This window comes from Ailuropoda melanoleuca, chromosome 12 (genome assembly GCF_002007445.2).
Source record: "Ailuropoda melanoleuca isolate Jingjing chromosome 12, ASM200744v2, whole genome shotgun sequence".
Classification (NCBI taxonomy): domain Eukaryota; kingdom Metazoa; phylum Chordata; class Mammalia; order Carnivora; family Ursidae; genus Ailuropoda; species Ailuropoda melanoleuca.
In genome coordinates this window covers 38,350,372-38,372,020 of record NC_048229.1, presented here as the reverse complement: position 1 = coordinate 38,372,020, position 21,649 = coordinate 38,350,372, and the positions used below count along the sequence as shown (strand labels likewise).

Genomic DNA, 21,649 nt, shown 5'->3' with positions numbered 1-21,649 from the left:
GATCCCAGAACGCTGGGATCATGCCCTGAGCCGAAGGCAGACGCTTAACCACTGTGCCACCCAGGCGCCCCAATTTGGGTCCTTTTTCTATTCTTTTGGAGAAGTCTTGCCAGCTGTCTGTCAATTTTATTGATTCTCTCAAAGAACCAGCTTCTAGTTCGGTTGATCTGCTGTACTGTACTCCTGGTTTCTAATTCATTGATTTCTTCTCTAATCTTGGTCAACTGCTTCCTCGTTAATGGGTTAGGCCTGTCCCTCTGTTGCTGTTCCAGCTTCTTGAGGTGAGAATATAAAAACTGCATTTTAGATTTTTCTATTCTTTTGAGTGAGGCTTGGATGGCTATGTATTTCCACCTTAGGACTGCCTTTGCAGTATCCCATAGGTTTTGGATCATTGTGTTTTCATTCTCTTTGGTCTCCAAAAATTGTTTAAATTGATTTTTGATTTCCTGGTTTATCGAATCATTCCCGAGCAGTATGGTTCTTAGTCTCCAAGTGTTTGAGTTTCTTCCTAATTCTTCCTTGTGGTTGAGTTCCACTTTCAAGGCGTTGCGGTCTGAGAATAGGCAGGGAATAATATCAGTCTTTTGGTATTGGTTGAGACCTGTTTTGTGTCCCAGAACATGGTCTATTCTTGAGAATGTTCCATGGGCATTAGACTAGAATGAGTATTCTTTGGTTCATGGGTGTAGTGTTCTATATATATCATGAGGTCCAACTCGTCGAGTATGGCATTCAAAGCCTTTGATTTTTTGCTTAGTTTTTGCCAGGGTGTTTTGTCTATTTCTGATAGTGGGGTGTTGAGGTCCCCTACTATTGATGTATTTTTATCTGTATGTCTCTTTATTCTGGTTAAGAGTTGGCTTGTGTATCTTGCTGCTCCCCTTTTGGTGGCATATATATTTATAATTGTCACATCCACTTGTTGAATACTTCCTTTAAGAATAATATAGTGCCCTTCTGTGTCTGCACTATAGGCTTTAGTTTAAAATCCAATCTGTCTGATGAGAATTGCTACCCCAGCTTTCTTTTGAGGTCCATTTTCGTGAACGATGGTACTCCATCCCCTTACTTTCAGTCTGAATGTATCTTTGGGTTCAAAATGAGTCTCTTGTAGACAGCAAATGGATGGGTCATTTCTTTTATCCAATCTGCAACCCTGTGGCGTTTTATGGGAGCATTTAAGCCATTCACATTGAGACTGAATACTGAGAGATAGGATTTTAATGTTGCCATGTTGCCAGTAACGTCTTTGTTTGTATCGGTTATGACTTTCTGTTCTGTATCACTCTTTGGGCCTTTTTACCTTTATAGTACCCCCCTTAATATCTCGTGTAGAGCTGGTTTCGTGGTTATGAAATTGGTTAATGACTGGCGATTCTGGAAGATTTATTTCTCCATCAATTCTGAATGACAGCCTTGCTGGATAAAAGATCCTTGGCTGCATGTTTTTCTCTGAAAGAGCTTATAAAATGTCCGCCGAACACGTTCTCTTATTCCAGGTCTGTGTAGACAGGTCTGACGTAATTCTGATACCTTTGCCTTGGTGCGTGAGAAATTTCTTTGCCCTGACCGCTTTCAATACTGTATCCTTGGATCTAATATTTGCGAATTGCACTATGACGTTCTCTAGCAGCTTTCCCTGGCGGTTTGCTGTGCCTTTTCTGAGAGACAGAGCAGCAGTGGCCGAATTTCAGCCTCTGCACAGAACAGAGGGATTGCAGCCCGTTCTCCACTGATGATCTGCCCACTTTAACTCTGCTACTGTTGGTGCTGCTCGACCCTGCAGCGTCCCGGGATGTGCGCCCCACACCCGGCTTCCCAGCCCTCACTTCCAGGGCCGGCGCGTTTTTGTCCTTTGTGTTTCTAACACTGCCAGCTGCAAGCCGTCAGCTGCCCCGGGCGTGCTCCTGGAGCTCCCAGTCTCAATCTGGTTCCAGTGAGCACACCGGAGGTCCGTGAGAAGTCTGGTGGCGCGCGCTCCCTGCTCACGTTCCCAGTCTGTTTTCTCGCAGTTGCCGGTCCGTGAGTCCGGCCACTCCCCGTGCAGGTGGCTACCACTTCCCAGCGTCTGAACGCGGTGGCTCCCTCCCCCTTCCGTTTATCTTCCGATATCTGTGCGCGGTTTCACGGCTCCCCGCTTCGTACCTCAATACTCAGCGCTGGAGATGTTCATTTGTAGAGATCCAGATATATCTTCCTGTGTTTCAGGCTGAATCCGTGGATGTTCAGCCTGGTCTGGTACCTATCCAACTCGACTCAGGACCAGCTGAAAAAGGGGTCCCCTACTCCTCCGCCATCTTCGCATCATTAGTTTTTGATGTATCTTTGATGTTCTTGTCCTTTAACCATTATACTAGAGTTAAGTATTTAACACACCACCATATTGCAGCATTAAAGTTTTCTAATTCATCTATATATTTACTTCTACCAATGTGTTACATACTTTTGTCTTCATGTTACTAATTAGTGTCTCATTTCAGCTTGAAGAACTTCTTTTAGCATTTCTTGGGAAGTAGTTCTCGTGGCGATGACTCCCTCAACACTTTGTTGTTCCCAGCTGTTTGTTGGGAAAGTCTTTCTCTCTTCTTCATTTCTGAAGGACAGCTTTGTTGGATAGTGTATTCTTGGTTTGCAGGGTTTTTTTTCTTCGGTACTTTGAATATATATCATCCTGCTCTCTCCTGGCCTGTAAGATTTCTGCTGAAAAATCTATTGTTAGCCTCATGGGGATTCTCTGTAATTTACAAGCTTCTTTTCTCTTGCTGCTGTTAAGATTCTTTTTGGCTTTGATTTTTGACAGTTTTATTTTAATGTGTCTTGAAGAAGATTTTTTTTAGAATTGAGTTTGTTTGACCTTTGAGCTTTTTGAACTTGGATATCAGAATCTCTCTCCAGGTTTGGAGGTTTTTAGGCATTAGTTTTTAAATAGGCTTTCTGCTCTTTTTCTCACTCTTCACATTCTGGGATTCTCATAATGTGAATATAGTTTCATTTGATGATGCACCATAATTCATATAAAATTTCTTCAGTCTTTTTCTCCTCTGACTAGATAATTTACAGTTCCTGTCTTCTTTTTTATTTTTATTTAAGATTTTATTAATTTATTTGACAGAGAGAGAGGGAACACAAGCAGGGGGAGTGGGAGAGGGAGAGGGAGGCTTCTCGCCGAGCAGGGAGCCCAATGCGGGGCTCTGTCCCAGAACACTGGGATCATGACCTGAGCTGAAGGCAGACGCTTAACAACTGAGCCACCCAGGTGCCCCACAGTTCCTGTCTTCTAACTCGCAGATTCTTGCTTCTGCTTAATCTGTTGTGCTACTGATGCTCTTTAGTGCATTTTCGTTTCATTTATTATATTCTCCAGAATTTGTTTGGTTCTTTTTTATGATTTCTCTGTGAAATTTATCATTCATGTATGTTTTCCTCTTATCATCAATTTATATTTCTGTGTTTTTCTGTAGGTCTTTGAGTTTCCTTAAAACAGCTGTTTTGAATTCTTTACTGGGAAAAGCACATGTTTCCATGTCTTTGAGATCAGTTACTGGTAGATTATTGTGACCCTTTAACAGTATCATGTTTCCTTGATTTTTTTCATGTTCCTTGAAGTTTGGCATTGCTATCTTTGCATTTGAAGTAGCTCTCACCTCCTCCAGTTGTTAACCACCTTCAGGAGAAAAGTAACTTCCATCAGCACTGCTTAGCGATTCTGAAGTTTTCTCAGAATTTCTTTCAGTACACTTGCCCCACTATTCTTGCTTTCTCTTGTAGGAGAATTTAAGCTTGTATGCCTTCTCTTGATCCTATAGCACACCAGGGTGCTTGCTGACAACCTCTTTTTTGTTTTTCCAAAGACAGCACTAAAGCTCATGTTTGTGGTCTCTTCCTGGCCTGTGTTTAGACTGGCTCTCTGCTACAGGGTGGGGGTTTGTGGGGGTGAGGTCTGCAGAACCTTGAGGGTGCCCATGAGGGAGGGGCATTATGAGACTCCTATCTGGTATTCTCCCAGTCTCATTCTACCTTCTGGTCATGCAGCTCAGAATTCAGTCCTCTGGATGGTGTGAGAGAGAAATGAGCCACTTTGGCACTGTTCTACACAGCTAGGAAACTGAGTGCTCACTCATACACTCTCACTTTCCTCCATGGACAAGTTCACTGGCCATGAACATCCCTCGTGGTCCTAAGCTGTGATGCCTTGGGAGATAGGTGATGTGAATAAAATCAAACTGTTCCTCTTACCCTCTGTGATAAGTCCAAACTCATATTTTTTGCTCCCAGCAGTATGCTGGTACTTTGTGGACTGGATTTCCACAAAAGTTCTCTTATCTGTGGGTGATTGTCTAAGACAGTTTTTTCCAGTGGTCCTGGACCACAGCCAAGAGGGTAGAGTTGGTTCATGGGTCATTACAGAATCCACACCTGGGGCTGAGCTCTTGTATGCCTGTTACCCAGTGTATGAGGAGGCGAGTCTCCTCCTTAGTCTCTTAGTGTACATTGCTCCAGCAGCTCCCACAAAGGCACTTTTGTCCATAGATGGAAACCAAATCGTTGTTGAGGCAGGGAAACAAATGAGGGATGTCTTATTCAGGCATATGGCCTTTGGTTTCTTAAACCAGTTTATTTCAAAGGCCTTGATATTAATTAGAAAGGATTCCAAAAGAGGATTTCAATCCCACAGCCTTCTCTGAACCCTTTGTGTTAGTAGATGTTCATATTCTTAGGGTCCTTTTATTTTTTTTTTTAAGATTTTATTTATTTGAGAGAGCGAATACAAGCTGGGAAAAGAGGCAGAGGGAGAGAGAGAAGTAGACTCCCCGCCAAGCAGGGAGCCAATGTGGGGCTCAATCCTGGAACCCTGGGATCATGACCTGAGCTGAAGGCAGACACTTAACCAACTGATCCACCCAGGCACTCCTCATAGGGTCCTTTTAGACCTACAAATAAATTCTTAAAAACATTGATTGTGAATTAGCTCCTGGCGATTTCTTTTTATCTTAACCCATCTGTCATAGAAATTCCTCAAAGTGTAGGAAATTTGGACAGATCTCTTTGTTCTGTTGCTGTTGAAGATTTTCTTTTTCTTATGTTTATACTCTTTTGAACATTTCAGTTTTTAACTAGGAAGACTGCATTATATTTCTATATACAAATCATATTGTTGTCATGAAACTTGTCACCAGCATCTCATTTCTGGAACTTATTCTAAAGCTTTCTTGATACTGTTTTCTCATGGTTCAGACCATTTTTAAAACTTTCTTAATCTTTTTTTTAATTATCTGTTCTTTGATGCTGTCTGTTTTCCTCTTTTTTTTTTAACACATGTGAACTTTGTTAGCATCATATCCCATTTTCATGGCTGCAGACACTTATTATAGGCTTATGAACAATACATCCTCATTTTTCTAGATTTTTAAAAAGATTTTATTTATTTATTTGCCAGAGAGAGAGTGTGCAAGATAGCACATGCATGCACAAGCAGGGGGAGGCAGAAGGAGAAGCAGGATTCCTGCTAAGCAAGAAGCCCAATGTGGGACTCAATCCCAGGACCCCGGGATCATGACCCGAGCCAAAGGCAGACACTTAACCAACTGAGCCACCCAGGTGTCCCTCATTTTTCTAGATTTCTCCTGATCTAAGGAACAATACATCCAGCTGCTACTGTACTTCAAATTGTGCATATCATTCTCTCCTTGCTTCTGCTTCCATCCAAATCCAGTTTTCATTTTCTCCTGCCTCAGTGAGTCACAGGCATCTAGTGAGTTCCGAAACCAGTTGAGTAAAGTTTTATATTACTCCCTTTTCCACGCTCAGTATAAATTGGTGCCCAAGATCTCTCTAACCCATGGTAGGTATTAAAGATACATGCTTGCTGATTCTGTGAATGAACATAAACTGACCAAATGTTGCTAATATATTGGTTTTTTTTTTTTTAGAAAATAACAAAACCACCTAAATTTTTAAATAACCTCTTACCTTTGGATACTATGAGAACATGGTTCAGTATGTTTTGCCCACATCATTTAAAATGGATGACTTCAGATTGAGTAGGAGTATGTTGTTACAGGGAACAGTGACATTCAAAGATGTGGCTATTGACTTCACCCAGGAAGAGTGGCAGCAGTTGGATCCTGCTCAAAGGAACCTGTACCGGAATGTGATGCTAGAAAACTATAACAACTTAATCACAGTGGGTAAGGGTAGTTTCTTGTATGACTCAAATTCTGGGAGTAAAGTACCTTTTTTCCCCCAAAATTTCTGAAACGTGTGGAACCTTTAAATGTTGGAGTGAGTTTGGCCTTTAGGTGCCTTTGCTCACATGAATGTGCGTGCTGTGGCTTTCACAACAAAAGGTCATCCTTTCTTATGTTTCAGAGGCAGCATCCCCACAAACCATGTCCTGTCTTTCAGAAAGCCTGGTTTCCCTGGGCCAGTGTCAATTCTTGAATGATTTTTTTGTTCCTGGTATTTATGCTCAAATCTTATGTTACGTCCCTTTGACAGGCTGTCCATTCACCAAACCTGATGTGATTTTCAAGCTGGAGCAAGAAGAAGAACCTTGGGTGGTGGAGGAAGAAGTGTTAAGGAGACACTGTCCAGGTTAGTTAGGGAGGGAACAGATGGGTGAGGAGGGGCCAGGACTCTTGAATGGTTGGTTAATCCTTGACTAATTGACCCCTCTGAAATGTTCTTGAAAGATATTTTCCTAAAGACTGTAAACTTTTAAGTGATAATTTGTGTGAATAATTTATTAACCTAAGATGTCTTTTGTAGAAAACATTCTTCTTTCCACAGAACTTAAAGGACTAGTTGACCTTTTTACCTGTGTGCCAGATACCAACATTGCCTAATTCATTTTCAGCTTTACTTTGTTTGACAATCATTCTATTAGCATCTTCAGTCTCTCTGCCCACCTTGTTATATAGGATCCTTTCCTTTTGCATTCAAATATTCACATAACCAGTTGTTCAAATAAACTGTTGATGTTTATGTTTGAAGACTTTCTCTTCTTCCTTCCATTGTAAATGCCTTAGCATTTTATTTTGTACTTGTAGTCACATTTCAACTGTATTTTCCAACTTTTGCTCTCATACTCAGTAATGGCTATAGCTGTTTTACTCAGTAAACTTTTAAAGTCAGTGATACTTTTCTGTTAGCTTCCATTTTCTGCTACATTTATCATGTATTTGTGCAAACAATTATCTGCACATGTATTTATACACACGCATATACATATATACGTGCATACACATATAGACGAAATGTATATATATGTATATACATGTATTTCTAATTTGGTAGATATTGCCAAGTCTTTTTTTGCGCTCCAAAGAAACTACAACATTTTTATTTCTACCAGTGATTTCTGCCAACATAGTCTTAGCATTTTTAAAAACTTTCCCAATTTGATAGGTGAAAAACAATTCATCTTAGTTTGAATTTGTATTTCCTTTATTGTGAGTGAAGTCAAGGATGAAACATATGTTTCATATGTTTAACTCCGTGTTTCTTTCTTTATAAACAGCTTATGTCGTTTCCCCCTTTTTCTGTTAAATTCTTAATCTGTGTGAATATATTGACATGATTAGCCTTTTATCGGTTGTATGTTTTTCTGGTATTTTTTCACAGTTGGACATTTCTCTTTGAAGTACTTTTTGCCACTTTTAAGTTTTTTTTTTTTTTTTACTATTCAGTTAGTTAAAATAATCTCTTATGAGAGATTATCCTATGATTTTTTCCTTTATGTATATAGGTGAATTATGTCTACATACTTCTTAGTAATTACTTATCCTCACATTTTTGCCGTGAATTTAAAAATTGTTCCAAATTTTTCAGGCTTTGAGTTCATTGTTATGCTGTTTTCATAAATAGAATTTAAAACCATTTCTTTTTGTTCTGGAATACTTATAATAGCTCGTAACTCCCTTAAAATTTTGGTTTATTTTACTTGTTCACCTACTTGGCCCTTGTGGATTATTGAGGGAAAGTGCTCTTGACAGCTTTTATCCATTGTTACTTTGTAACTGTTCTATGTAGATGTTTTGTCTCTTTTGGCATTAGTTTTTGGTAATAGGTTATATTGTTCTAGAAAATTACCCACTTAATTCTGGTTTTCAAATTAATTTTTACAGAGTTGAACAACATAATTTCTGTAAATATTTAAGTTTGCTCTGTATCTGTAAAGGTTTACCGTATACTGATTTTCCAGGGTAGTCTTTTGTATTTAACAACTTGTTTCCTCTGTATTTTCCAATCTGTTGGTATAAAATTTCCCGTAGTGTTCTGTTATTTTTGTCTCATTAACTGAATATTTCTTAGCCAACATCATCAGATATTGGCTTTCGTTCATTCTCTCTGCACTCTCCTTCTGGGATTCCTAAAGATAGAGGCTAGATCTTTTTTCTCCATATATTTTTTTTCATTTCCTTTACTATTTTCTGCCTGCCTTTATCTCTATGTTGACTTCTCAGTAATTACCTCAGATATATCTTCAGATTTACTCATTCTCTCTTCAGCTGTGTTTATTCATCTTTTATCTCATTTTGTATTTTTAGAAATTCCTTTCTTTTTTTTTTTTTTTTTTGGGCTTTTCCCCCTATGTCTTTCTGGCCCTTTTTATTGATTTCTGTGGCTTATTTCTTGTTTGTGTTTTTTGTCCTTTGCTTCTTTAAAAACATTCTACGTAGCTCTTCTGTTTTTTGTATCTGACAGTTCTAATATTTTAAGTCGTCAGGGTTAAATATCTTGTTTTGATGATTTGCTTATTGTACTTTATTCTTCATGTTTGATGACTGCTGATTATGAATTCAGCATTTTTAAACCTTTTTGCAATAATCTTATTGTCCTGAATTGGGGCTGTATTCTTCTGAAGATGATTCACATGTGATTCTTGTAGGTGCCAACAGCTTTACCAAGTGAAGACCAGTTGACTATTCTTTGAATGTTCTGGCTTTTTGTAGGAACCTCAGTTGATCTTCTTTTCCTTATTCCTGGCCTGAGGCTTATGCTTCAATTAATAGGGCTTTCATTTGCCTGGGTAGTCAAGTCAGATTCATCTTCTAGCTTGCTTTCTAAGTCCCTCTTGCAGACCTGATTTTGGCTATTACTTACTTATTTTTGTTTTATTCATTTTTAGTGTATGGTACTCAGGTGTGTTTGGTGGAGAGTATTGTGGTGTTCTTGGAGATTTATGCCCAGTGATGCATCAAAATTTGTTTTACCATTTTACCAGTGTGAGGTTACCATACCATAATTTCAATACTAAAAGTACTGTCTAGTCTCTTTTCCCCACAACTTGCATGGTATTCTTTCTTTTTGCTTGGTTTTATTTTTCTCTTCCATTTCTTTCCTTGGTTCTGCCATTTATTTTTTTCCCTATCCCTGTTTCTTCATTTATTTATGTTTGCATTTTGAGCTCTTGATTTATAGATTTATTTTCATTAAGCTTTTCCATTCATGAAAGAGTCAACATTTTCACTTACTGTGTGCCATAATTGTTATAGCTGGTGCCTTTTGCCTCTCTTTATATCATGTTTCTTTTATGTTTTTTCTCTTGTAATACTTTTTATAGATCTGATTTCAGCACCTTCTCATTTTTAGTAGTAGGTTAGTTCTTCCTTGACTTGCTTTTTTAAAAAAGGGTAATGTTAGGGAAAGAAAATGAGTACTCTGATTTAGACAGGGATCATCAGCAAACTATGGTTTGTAGGCCTGCCACTTATTTTTGAAAATAAAGTTTCATTAAAACATAGCCACACCCAGTCATTTACATCTTGTGTATGATTGCCTTCACATAATGGTGAAGTTGAATAGCTGCATTGAAGATTGTGTGACCCACAAAGCCTAAAATATTTACTGACACTTTAAGAAAAAGTTTACTAATTCTTGATGTATATGAATGCATCTGTTCTTCATGTTGAAGCCCTTTATTCTACGTGGTTTTATGTATAAAAGTATGTTTAGGCTTTATTTTCCCTCATCCAAAAAGGAACTGCAGCTGCAAGCTTTCTCATAACACTGAATCTTACACTCTCACCCCAACAGACTTCTTCCTAAAAAAGTAAATGTACAGTGCTTCCTTGTTCAGTTCTGGCTGGGATATGTTGGGATAAGTCTCCTGTAACCAGTCTACACTCCCAAATTTCACTGTTGTAATTAATCATGGGATAATTAATTCTGCCCTTCAAGGTGTGATACCCATTTTGACGCTGTCAGCTGCTTGTTCTGCCCAAGATCAGCATGAACAGCTGTCTTTTAGAATCCTTTTTCCCCTGTTCCAGCCATCACTGTATTTGTCAACACTAACTCATTTATTATAATTGGGGTTGCAGCCACCCCTAAGATCATTCAAGAATCAATGAGAATTCACTCCCATTGTTTGTAGAGAGGAAAAGTGATTAGCTGCTTTTCCATTCCACCATCTTAGAACATGGAGTCTTGTGTCACATCTGATATTTTGGTCTTGCCCTTGGAATTCTTTTTCATTTCTATATGGACGGTACTTTGGCAACCTAATCTTACCTTCTTCAACATCATTTGCTTAATGGAACTTCTCTTTTTTCCCTAAGTGATCCAAAAGGTTAGTATTCTGCCTTCATTTCTACATTTGTAATCTGCAACCAAGTCTCTAACTTTTACCTGCTTTACAGTTGCACAGGAATTTTCCCTTCCTTTATTATCACTCTGGCAGAGACGGAGAAAAATCTCCATTTTCCAATCTTGGAGCTAAGCAGCAACAGGGAACTGAATGTTATCCTTCAGTATATGGGCTTGCACTTATTCTGTGCTTGAGCCAGTTCCTTTATTTTGTATCCTCTGCCTCATGTCCCTGACCTGATGGCATTTCTGCTTCCATTTCTTAAGAGTGATCTTCATCTCCTCTTAGGTAGTCTTTGTTAGTTTATGCATTTTTCTTTATCTCACATTGGTGTGATTTTGGGTGGGATGAAACAAATTCATGTATTTATTATACAATATTTAAGCTCAATTTCTCCCTCTGTTTTCCCTTCTGCTCACAGTACTTACTCCCTATCCAGTCACACTAAGTAGGCTTTTCCAGTTTTATGTTCCAACTCTTTGATCCAATTTTTACCTCCCCATTGTTTATTCTCACTTTATTACTGCGGTATTCAGAACAATTTTATTTACTTTTTAAAATACATAATACAGGGGCACCTGGGTGGCTCAGCCGTTAAGCATCTGCCTTTGGCTCAGGTCACGATCCCAGGGTCCTGGTATCGAGCCCCGCATCGGGCTCCCTGCTTGGCGGGAAGCCTGCTTCTCCCTCTGACACTCCCCTTGCTTGTGTTCTCTCTCTCGCTCTCTCAAATAAATAAAAATCTTTAAAAAAAAATACATAATGCATGCTTATAATATAAAATCTCTAAAGTACAAAAGGACACATATTGAAAAGTAGTAGCTTTTCTCTTACACATTTCCTAAGGTGGCAGTCCTTAGCATCATTTTCCTTTGAGCTGTTACCTGTATTTTTAGACATTTTTATTGAAATTACTTTGATAGGTTAGCTTGTGAATAAATGTCATTTTGCTGTGAATGTTCTTTTACAGCAATATGACATACCTTTTTTCTTAGTTTCCTAGGGCTGCTGTAACAAAGTTCCACAAACTGGGTGGCTTAGAATAACAGGAATTTATTCTCAGAGTTCTGGAGGCTAGAAATACTAAGTCAAGGTGTTGGCAGGCCATGCTCCCTCTGAAACCTGTAGAGAAGGACCCTTCTTTCCCTCTTTCAGCTTCTAGTAGCTGTAGACATTCCTTGGCTTGTGATAGCTTAATGCCAGTCTATGTCTTAATTTTCACATGGTGTTCTCCCTGTGTTTTTCTCTGTTCACACTGCATCGTTTCTATAAGAACACCAGTCAGATTATGAGTAATCCTACTCCGGTATGACTTCATTTTAATTAATTGCATCTGCAGTGACCCTTTTTCCAAATAACTTCACATTCTAAGGTACTGGAAATTAGGATTTCAATATATCTCTTTTTTTTTTTATGTTCAGTTAGCAGAGAAAGACAATTATATGCTTTCACTCATAAGGAATAGCACAGATGATCATAGGGGAAGGAGGGAAGCCTGAAGGGGGTGAAATCAGAGAGAGAGTCAACAAATCTTTTTTGCAGTATACACAATTCAACCTGTAGCACCTTTCCATTTGGTTAAGTCTCTGTGTGCGTTTTAGTTTTCTGAAAATCTTCGGACATTACTTAATTAAATTCCCATATTTTTCATATTTTTTCTTGTGACTGTAAGTATAGTCTTCTGTTACATTTTCTAAATAGTTGTTTGTATATATCAATGTTATTGAAACTTAATTTCTTGATATATAGTAAATTTAATGACATCTTTATCTTTTTTATAATAATTTTTCACTTTTGATTTTGCAGGTAAATTGTTTTATTGTTGACAAAAATGTTAATCTTATCCTTCCCTTCCAAGTTTTTCTACCTCCGATTTCTTTCTCTTAATGCACTATGCAGTACCATAATAATAGTGGTGATAGTACTTATTATTATGTCATTGCTTTGGAATTTTCTTTTTTTTTGCCCAGGGGTGTGTGGATCTTTCGTATTAAATATTGTTTAAGTTGCACTGTACTTTTTCTCAAGTTGACTATTCCCATCTTTTGAAGGTTTCTTTATGGAAAATTGATGTTTAGTTTTATCATTTTTAAAGTATCTTTGAAAATGATTACTTGATTTTTTACTTTGACCTTTTAATATATTTGCTTATAGAAGTAGATTTTCTAATAGTGAAACATACTTTTGTAAAAAAAAAAAAATCCTACTCAGGTATGATGTAGCTTATATTTAATGTGCTCTAGGTCACTTTTTTTCCCTTCTGGGTTATTTTGATAGGTAGAATTTTTACACTGATATTCATAAGTAAAATTGGTGTGTAATTTGCTCTTTTGGTTGTTATCTTTCAGGTTTTGGTATTAATGTTATGTTTCACATAAAAAAATTAGAAATTCTCTTCTTTTTCCTTTTATAACATCTTGCATCATGAAAGGAAATGTTCAAATGTTCAAATTCCCACGTGAATCTCTCTTGAGAGATTACTTACTTTATTTGTACATTCTGCATTCTCCCTTTTATTAACCCAGCAGTTCATCTGTTTTGTTTCAGATCCCATTTTTAAACACAGTCAAAGCTATTTGTATTCCTGTCTTCCTCTACTCATTCATATTTTTCCTGGTATCTCCTAAAGCTTAGAAAATAGGAGATCTATGCACATGAGATTTACTTTATAATGGAAAACTAAACCTTAAGCCAAGAATCCATCCCATGAAAGCATATTTTCTGAAATTTTCTTCATTTTACAATATTGGAAAATTTTCAAGTGATATTTATTTGCAATCTGTTTTAGGAGAAATGTGGGGAACTGATGAGCATCAGAAAATCCAGGACAGACTTTTGACACAATTTGAAGATAAATTCACAAAAACACTGACTGAAGAAAAAGTCAATGAATGTCATAAGAAATTTGCAAATGCATTTCCTCTTAACTTGGACTTTTTTCCTTCCGGTCACAATCTCTATGAATATGACTTGTTTGAAAAGTGTTTAGAACATAATAATTTTGACTGTCATAATAATAATAGAATCCTTATAAGAAAGGCACATTCTGATTATAATGAACCTATGAAATCATTTTGCATTAATCCGTCGTACCTTGTGGTAACCCCCTTTAAGTGTAATCATTGTGGGAAAGGATTTAGTCAAACCTTGGACCTCATCAGACACCTGAGAATTCATACTGGAGAGAAACCTTATGAATGTAAAAAATGTAGGAAAGCTTTCAGCCACAAGGAAAAACTCATTAAACATCATAAAATCCATAGTAGGGAACAGTCTTATGAATGTAATGAATGTGGGAAAGCTTTCATTAAAATGTCAAATCTCATTAGACATCAAAGAATTCATACTGGGGAGAAACCCTATGCATGTAAGGAATGTGGGAAATCCTTCAGCCAGAAATCAAATCTCATTGATCATGAAAAAATTCATACTGGAGAGAAACCGTTTGAATGTAATGAGTGTGGGAAAGCATTCAGCCAGAAGCAAAGCCTCACTGCACATCAGAAAGTTCATACTGGGGAGAAACCTTATGCATGTAATGAATGTGGTAAAGCCTTCCCTCGAATTGCATCCCTTGCTCTTCATATGAGAAGTCATACAGGAGAAAAACCTTATAAATGTGATAAATGTGGAAAAGCGTTCTCTCAGTTTTCCATGCTTATTATACATGTAAGAATTCATACAGGCGAGAAACCCTATGAATGTAATGAATGTGGAAAATCCTTCTCTCAAAGTTCAGCCCTTACTGTACATATGAGAAGTCATACTGGTGAAAAACCTTATGAATGTAAGGAATGTAGAAAAGCCTTCAGCCACAAGAAAAACTTCATCACACACCAGAAGATTCATACTAGAGAGAAACCTTATGAATGTAATGAATGTGGGAAAGCTTTCATTCAGATGTCAAATCTTGTTAGACACCAGAGAATTCACACTGGAGAAAAACCCTACATATGTAAGGAATGTGGCAAAGCCTTTAGCCAGAAATCAAATCTCATTGCCCATGAAAAAATTCATTCTGGAGAGAAGCCCTATGAATGTAATGAATGTGGTAAAGCCTTCAGCCAGAAGCAAAACTTTATTACACATCAGAAAGTTCACACTGGAGAGAAGCCTTATGATTGTAATGAATGTGGTAAAGCCTTTTCTCAGATTGCATCCCTTACTCTTCATCTGAGAAGTCACACAGGAGAAAAGCCTTATGAATGTGATAAATGTGGGAAAGCCTTCTCTCAGTGCTCACTGCTCAATTTACATATGAGAAGTCATACTGGTGAGAAGCCCTACGTATGTAATGAATGTGGAAAAGCTTTCTCTCAGAGAACTTCTCTTATTGTGCATATGAGAGGTCATACAGGTGAGAAACCCTATGAATGTAATAAATGTGGAAAAGCCTTCTCCCAGAGCTCATCCCTTACTATACATATACGAGGTCATACAGGTGAGAAACCCTTTGACTGTAGTAAATGTGGAAAAGCCTTCTCTCAAATCTCATCTCTTACACTTCATATGAGAAAACATACAGGTGAGAAGCCTTATCATTGTAATGAGTGTGGTAAGGCTTTTAGCCAAAAGTCACACCTTGTTAGACACCAGAGAATTCATACTCAGTAGAAATAGAAACACTGAATATTGTAAAGATGGAAAGGCCTTCAGAATTAGCACCTCCTTTCATATTACATAATTGGTTCTAGAGCAGAAAACTATGAATGTGGAAAGCCTTTTGAAGAAGTCACAAAATTGTGAAACATGGGAATTCTTACACAACATGACAAGTTGTGTAACGAATAAACTGAATATCAAAAACCTTCATAGACCTCTACTGATATTTATTCAGCATCCTTATTAAAATATGAAACAAGATATCTGCTACCAGCATATCAGCATTATAGCTGAGCTCCTATGCTAGCCAATGTATTAAGCAAGATGGGGGGGGGGAAGAAACCATAAAAAGATCGTCTTACACAAGAAATAGTTCATTTAAAAATGTGTTGATATAAAATGTCTAAGGAAAAACACAGCAGTAACTACAAGACACACACATATATAAATAAGTTACAAATCATTTTGAAGGGCACAAAATAGGAACTGAAATTTTGAGAAAAATAACTGTCTGAAAACACATTTTCAAAAATATAAATTCATAAATCTCCAAGGTACTTCCATTCAGAGTTTTCACTAAATTTTAAGAATTTCACAAACTGACTTAATATTATATATGAGAATATAAAGGACCACAAATAGCTGAAACAAGTGAAAAACAGAAGAAACAGTCTACTAGATAGGACCACATATTTAAAACTGGTGTCTAAACAATGTGTCCTTGATAAGTAAATAAATCAGTGGAAACAAAACAAGGATTGAAGAAAGGAGATATGGAAATTTTGTGTATGGTATTGCTATTGAAGTCATTGGAGAAAGAATGGCTGATTCAATAAATGGAAGAGTCATATGAACAAAAAAATGGTATCTCTCTACTTTATACCATATACAAAAATAAAATCCAGATGGACTGAAGACCAGAATATAAAAAGCAAAATTCTAAAACTATGATGAAAATGAAATAGATTTATTACTTTAGAATAACTGGATCACTCTAAGAACACATAAATATGAAATAGTTGTTTCTATTTTGGTGTATTGCCTTCAGAGGCACACAGATACAGGCACGAAGATACACATCTCTGTGTTCGTGTTTTGTATTACACTAAATTGGACATAACAAATTCTCATTAGTAGAAGGACAGATTAATACCATGTAATTATTGCTATGATAGAATATGTATTTAGAGAAAAGGTACAAATTTGACATATAGTTACGTAGATCACACACAAATATTGAGAGAGAAAAATGTGCAATGAAAAGATGTAACATTTGTATAAGTTTAATAAAATAATGCAAAAAACAGTACTGTGTATTGGTCGTAGATCCATTTATGACATTGGTTGCCTTTCAGGAAGTGGGAGGCATTTAAATGGAATTGTTATATTTATCTGTAACATTTCTTTAATAAAAGAATGAAAGCCAATATAATGGTAACAAATCTGGTTGTTAAGATTATGTTGCTATCTTTTGTATTCTTTCTTGCCTTTTTTTCCTGTTTCTCTAAAATAAGATTTAAATGGGTGAAGGACAAGACCTACAGAAACAACTTAAAAATGGATTATGATCAAATACTAACATTTATAGAAAATTATCTTTACTAACACACAAACCAAATTAAGATGATACTTTGCTTACCCTCTTTTCACAATGTTAATTCAGATAATAAAAACCAGCAGTACATACATAGCATTTACTTGATGCAAATTTATAATTTTTTATTTTTATTTCAAACACAAATTCTCTAGTTGAAAGCAGTGAAGAAACAAAAGAAATCGTCATTTGTGGAGGTAATTGGCTCTCCATCTGGAAAAAAAATCACCTACATTTGGCTTGGTTTCAGATTGAAGAGAGACCATTCATACATACTATAAAACATGATGTTCTGACAATGTCAAGCCAAAATATGTGTGCATCAGAGAAGGAACTTTAACATATCTCAACAAAGCTTTATTTGGTTTCTGAATTCTTAAATGAGGGCGCAGATGCTGGTGTTTTTAGATGTGTGAGATATGTGCCCAGTGGCTATGAAAGCTCACTTCCCTGTACCACACCTAAAACGTTTTGTATTTAGACCTCCCAAATATTTATGGAACTTGCATTTCCTTTTCTGTGAATACCTCTTTCATATATTTTGTCTGTTTTCTACTGGGACTTTCAAAAGATGTTTTTATTGGGGCACCTGGGTGGTGCAGTTGGTTGAGTGTCAGACTCTTGGTTTCAGCTCAGGTCATGATCTCTGGGTCCTGGGATTGAGCCCTGCAACAGGTTCTGTGCTCAGCTTGGAGTCTGCTTGAGATTCTCCCTCTGCCCCTCCACCCACTCTCTCTCAAATAAAAAATCTTTTTTCTTAAAAAGATCTTTTTATTTAGAAATAATTATAGATTTATAGGAGGTTTCAGAAATAATACCCTGCAGTACTGTTTGTGTATCCTACATCATTTCCCCTAATATTAACATTTTACATAATTAAAGTACAATATCAAATTCGACATTCGTGCAATCTGTATGTTACCAGATTTCAGTCGTTCTGCACACGCTTGTGTATGTGTCCATGTAGTTCTATATGGTTTTATCGTGTGTAGATTAACTGCCACCACAATCAACATATAGAACTTCCACCACCACAAAGATCCCTCACCCTTAACCCCTTCCTCCCCCCTCCTTCCCACTCCTAATCTTTGGCAAGCAATAATCTCTTCTATAATCTTGTTACATCAGGAATGTTTTATAGGGGTACCTGGGTGGCTCAGTTGGTTAAGTGACTCTTGATTTTGGCTCAGGTTATGATCCCAGGAGTGTGAGATCAAGCCCTGCATCAGGCTCCGCACTGGGCATGGAGCCTGCCTGGGAGTCTCTCTCCCTCTCCCTCTTCCCCTCCCCCCCTGCGTGCCTTGCTTTTTTTTTTTTTTAACGCTTTCTAAATGGAATCGGGTGCCTGGGTGGCTCAGTCAGTTAAGCATCTGGCTCAGGTCATGATCTCAGGGACATGAGATTGAATCACACATCAGGCTCTGTGCTGAGAGCGCAGAGTCTGCTTGACACTCTTTGCCCCTCCATCCCTCTCTTCCTCTTCTCAAATAAATAAAATCTTAATAAATAGAATCATATACTATATAACCTGAGAATATTGTTTTTCATTCAACATGATTCCCTTGAGATAAATCAATCCCCATTGTTCCAGATACAATAATTTTTGTTTTTTAAGTTTCTCAGTATTTTTCCATGGTATGGAATATACCATGGTTTCTCTAACCATTGAGCCTTTGAAATACATTGGTTAGTACCAATTTTTGGTTAGTACACAGACCTGCTATGAACATTCATCTGCCATTTTATTGGTTGTTTTGTTCCCTCTATTTTGTTCTCTGTCCTTTTCATGCATTACTGTGGGTTACTTTAGCATTTTTAAAAATTCTACTTTAGAGTTCTTGAGTGTATCTCTATGGATTTTTTAGTAGTTCTAGGTATTACATCATACATATATAACATCCATAGTCTACTTGTGTCATCATTTAACCAGTTCAAAACCTTATCTCAACTGAGATTCTTTAATTTCCCCTCACTTTATTATATAATTGTATCAAGTATTTCTTCTATATACCTTAAGAACTATATGAGACAGTATTGCCATTTAAAAACTTTAACCATCTAGCATAGTTTAGGAAGCTCCATAGGAGAAAGACAGTCTATTAAATGTACCCATATCTTCACTTACTTTTTGTTCTTTCCTCATTCCACATGTTCCATGTTTCCTTCATTTTTTTTTTATCTGCTGAAAGAACTTCCTTTAGCCACTCTTTTAGTGTAGGTCTCCTGGCAACAAATTATCTTAGTTTTCCATCATCTGAGTAGGTTTTCATTTCACCTTCATTCCTAAAGTCTATTTCTTGCTGATGGAAAATTCTGGTTGACCAATCTTTCAGCACTTGAAAAAGGTGCCACTTCATTTTGGCCTTCAGGTTTTCTGCTAAGAACTCTCATTTGGAGGAGTCTGGGTGGCTCAGTCATTAAGCGGCTGCCTTCAGCTCAGGTCATGATCCCAGGGTCCTGGGATCAAGCCCTGCCCAGTGGGAAGCCTGCTTCTGCTTCTGCCTCTCCCTCTGCCTGCTGCTTCCTCTACTTGTGCTCTCTCTCTCTCTGTCAAATAAATACATAAATAAATAAATAAAATAAAATAAAAATAAAAAAAAACTGATTTGGACCATTCCTCTATAGGTAACGTGTTGTTTCTCCCTAGCTGCTTTCAAGAATTGTTTCTAGTCTTTAGTAAGTATTCTTAAGTTTGATTATCATGTATCTTGGCATGAATTTCTTTGGACTTACACTGTTTAGAGTTTGTTTGGCTTCTTGAATCTGTAGACTTATATTTATTGTCACAGTTGGGGAATTTTCTGCCATTATTCTTTTGAATGTGTCCATGTAGTTCTATATATGGTTTTATCTTGTGTAGATTTCTCTGCCACCACAATCAACACACAGAACTACCACAATCAACACACAGAACTTCCACCATCACAAAGATCCCTTGTTCTATCCCTTTGTTGTCACACCCTTAACCCCTTCCTCCCCCTGCTTCCCACTCCTAATCTTTGGCAAGCAGTAATCTCTTCTATAATCTTGTCATATCAAGAATATTTTATAGGGGCACCTTGGTGACTCGGTTAAGTGTCTGACTCTTGATTTTGGCTCAGGTTATGATCTCAGGGTTGTGAGATTTTTCAGCCTCAAACTTTATCCTTCCCTTGTAAGACTTAGCATATTTTCCCTCTCTCTTGTTCATAATGGGAAATTTATCTTGTTCTACCTCCAATTTCGCTGATAATTTCCTCTGTATTCTCCATTCTGCTATTAAGCACGTCCACTGAGTCTTTTGTTTTCTTTACTGTATTTTTCATTTCAAAATATTTCATGTTCCTGATGTTTTTCCCTGTTGAGTTTTTTTTTTTCATTTGGCTTAAGTAGGTACATATTTTTCCACTGAAGCACTTTTATGATGGTTGCTTTAAATTCCTTGCCAGATAACTCCAGTCACCTTGGTGTTGATGTCTTTTGATTGTCTTCTTATTTAAGTTTGAGATTTTCCTGTTTTTGATATGATGAATCATTTTCATTTCTATCATGGACATCTTGTGTGCTGTGCTCTGAGACTCTCGATCCTATTTAACCTCTTTTTGCAGTCAGTCACCCTGTTTGGGCATAGCTTGAGGGTCCAGGTGGGAGTGCATATTCAGCTCCCTGCTGAGCCCCACCGACTCAACTCAAGCAAAAGTGGAGAACTGATACCCACCCTATTTCCAAGGAAAAAGGTTGGAAATTCAATTTCCCATTCAGCCCAGCTAAAACAGGGTGTGAAGAATGGAGAGGAAACAGCGATAACTAGTCCCACCTTGTTGCTAGAGCTTGTTGGATGGGAGTAGAAATTCAGTTCATTGGGCTCTGATAAAGAGGAGGGTGAAAAGCTGATTATTTCTTTTTTCCTTTAATTAAAATGACCAGAGCCACAACCAAGCTGAGTTGTTTTAAGACTTGAATCTCTTGAGCAGAAGATATATAGATATACAACAGTTACTTGAAAAGATGTTCAGCATCATGAGTAACTAAAGAAATGCAAATCAAAACCACAATGAACTAACACTTCACTCCTGTAAAAATTGCTATCATCAAAAAGACAAAAGAGAAATGCTTGCAAGGATGTGGAAAAAGGGGAGCACTTGTGCATTGTTGGTGGTAATGTAAATTGGTGCAAGCCACTATGGAAAATAGTATGGAGATTCCTCAAACAAGCAAGCAAACAAAAAAACTACCATATAATCCAGCATTTGTATCTCTGGGAATATAGCCAAAGGAAACAAAAACACTATGTTAAAAAGGTATCTGCATTTTCATGTTCACAGCAAGATCATCTACAATAGCTAAGATAAGGGAGCAAGCTAAGCGTCTATCAATGGATGAATGGATAAAGAATTTGTGGCATGTGCACACATACACACAATGGAATATTCAACCATAAAAAAGGAAATCCTGCCATTTGCGACAATGTGGATGGACCTTGAGGGCATTATGCTAGGTGAAGTAAGTCAAATGAGAAAGACAAATACCACATGATCTCACTTATATGTGGAATCTAAAAAATAAAAACAAAAAACTGACTCAGAAAAAGATCAGTTTTATGGTTACCGGAGGCAGTGGGAGGGGGAGTTGAATAAAGGTGGCAAAAAGGTACAAACTTCCAGTTTTAGATAAATAAGTACTAGGGATGTAATGTAACTCATGATGACTGTGGTTAACACTGCCATATGGTATATTTTAAAGAGACCTACACTTTCAATTCCATCCCGATCAAAATACCAATGACATTTTTCAAAGAACTGGAACAAATAGTCCTTAAATTTGTGTGGAACCAGAAAAGTCCTCGAATCGCCAAGGAATTGTCGAAAAGGAAAAACAAA

The 21,649-nt window shown here is 37.2% G+C and overlaps 1 protein-coding gene across 7 annotated transcripts in view; it reads left to right on the top strand.

The window, feature by feature from the left end:
- ZNF569 (zinc finger protein 569) overlaps positions 1 to 17,394 on the top strand; it is a 50,087-nt gene extending 32,693 nt beyond the window's left edge. For 6 of the 7 annotated variants that reach the window (XM_034638277.1, XM_034638278.1, XM_034638276.1 and 3 more), the window contains exons 4-6: positions 6,065 to 6,191; positions 6,502 to 6,597; positions 13,383 to 17,393. In XM_034638277.1, the coding sequence (XP_034494168.1) occupies positions 6,065 to 6,191; positions 6,502 to 6,597; positions 13,383 to 15,208 (2,049 nt within the window). In that variant the 3' untranslated portion in view covers positions 15,209 to 17,393. Of the gene's footprint in view, positions 1 to 6,064; positions 6,192 to 6,501; positions 6,598 to 13,382 lie in introns of all 7 variants that reach the window. The other variant, XM_034638280.1, reaches the window with a different exon arrangement.
- Positions 17,395 to 21,649: the final 4,255 nt, after the last annotated feature.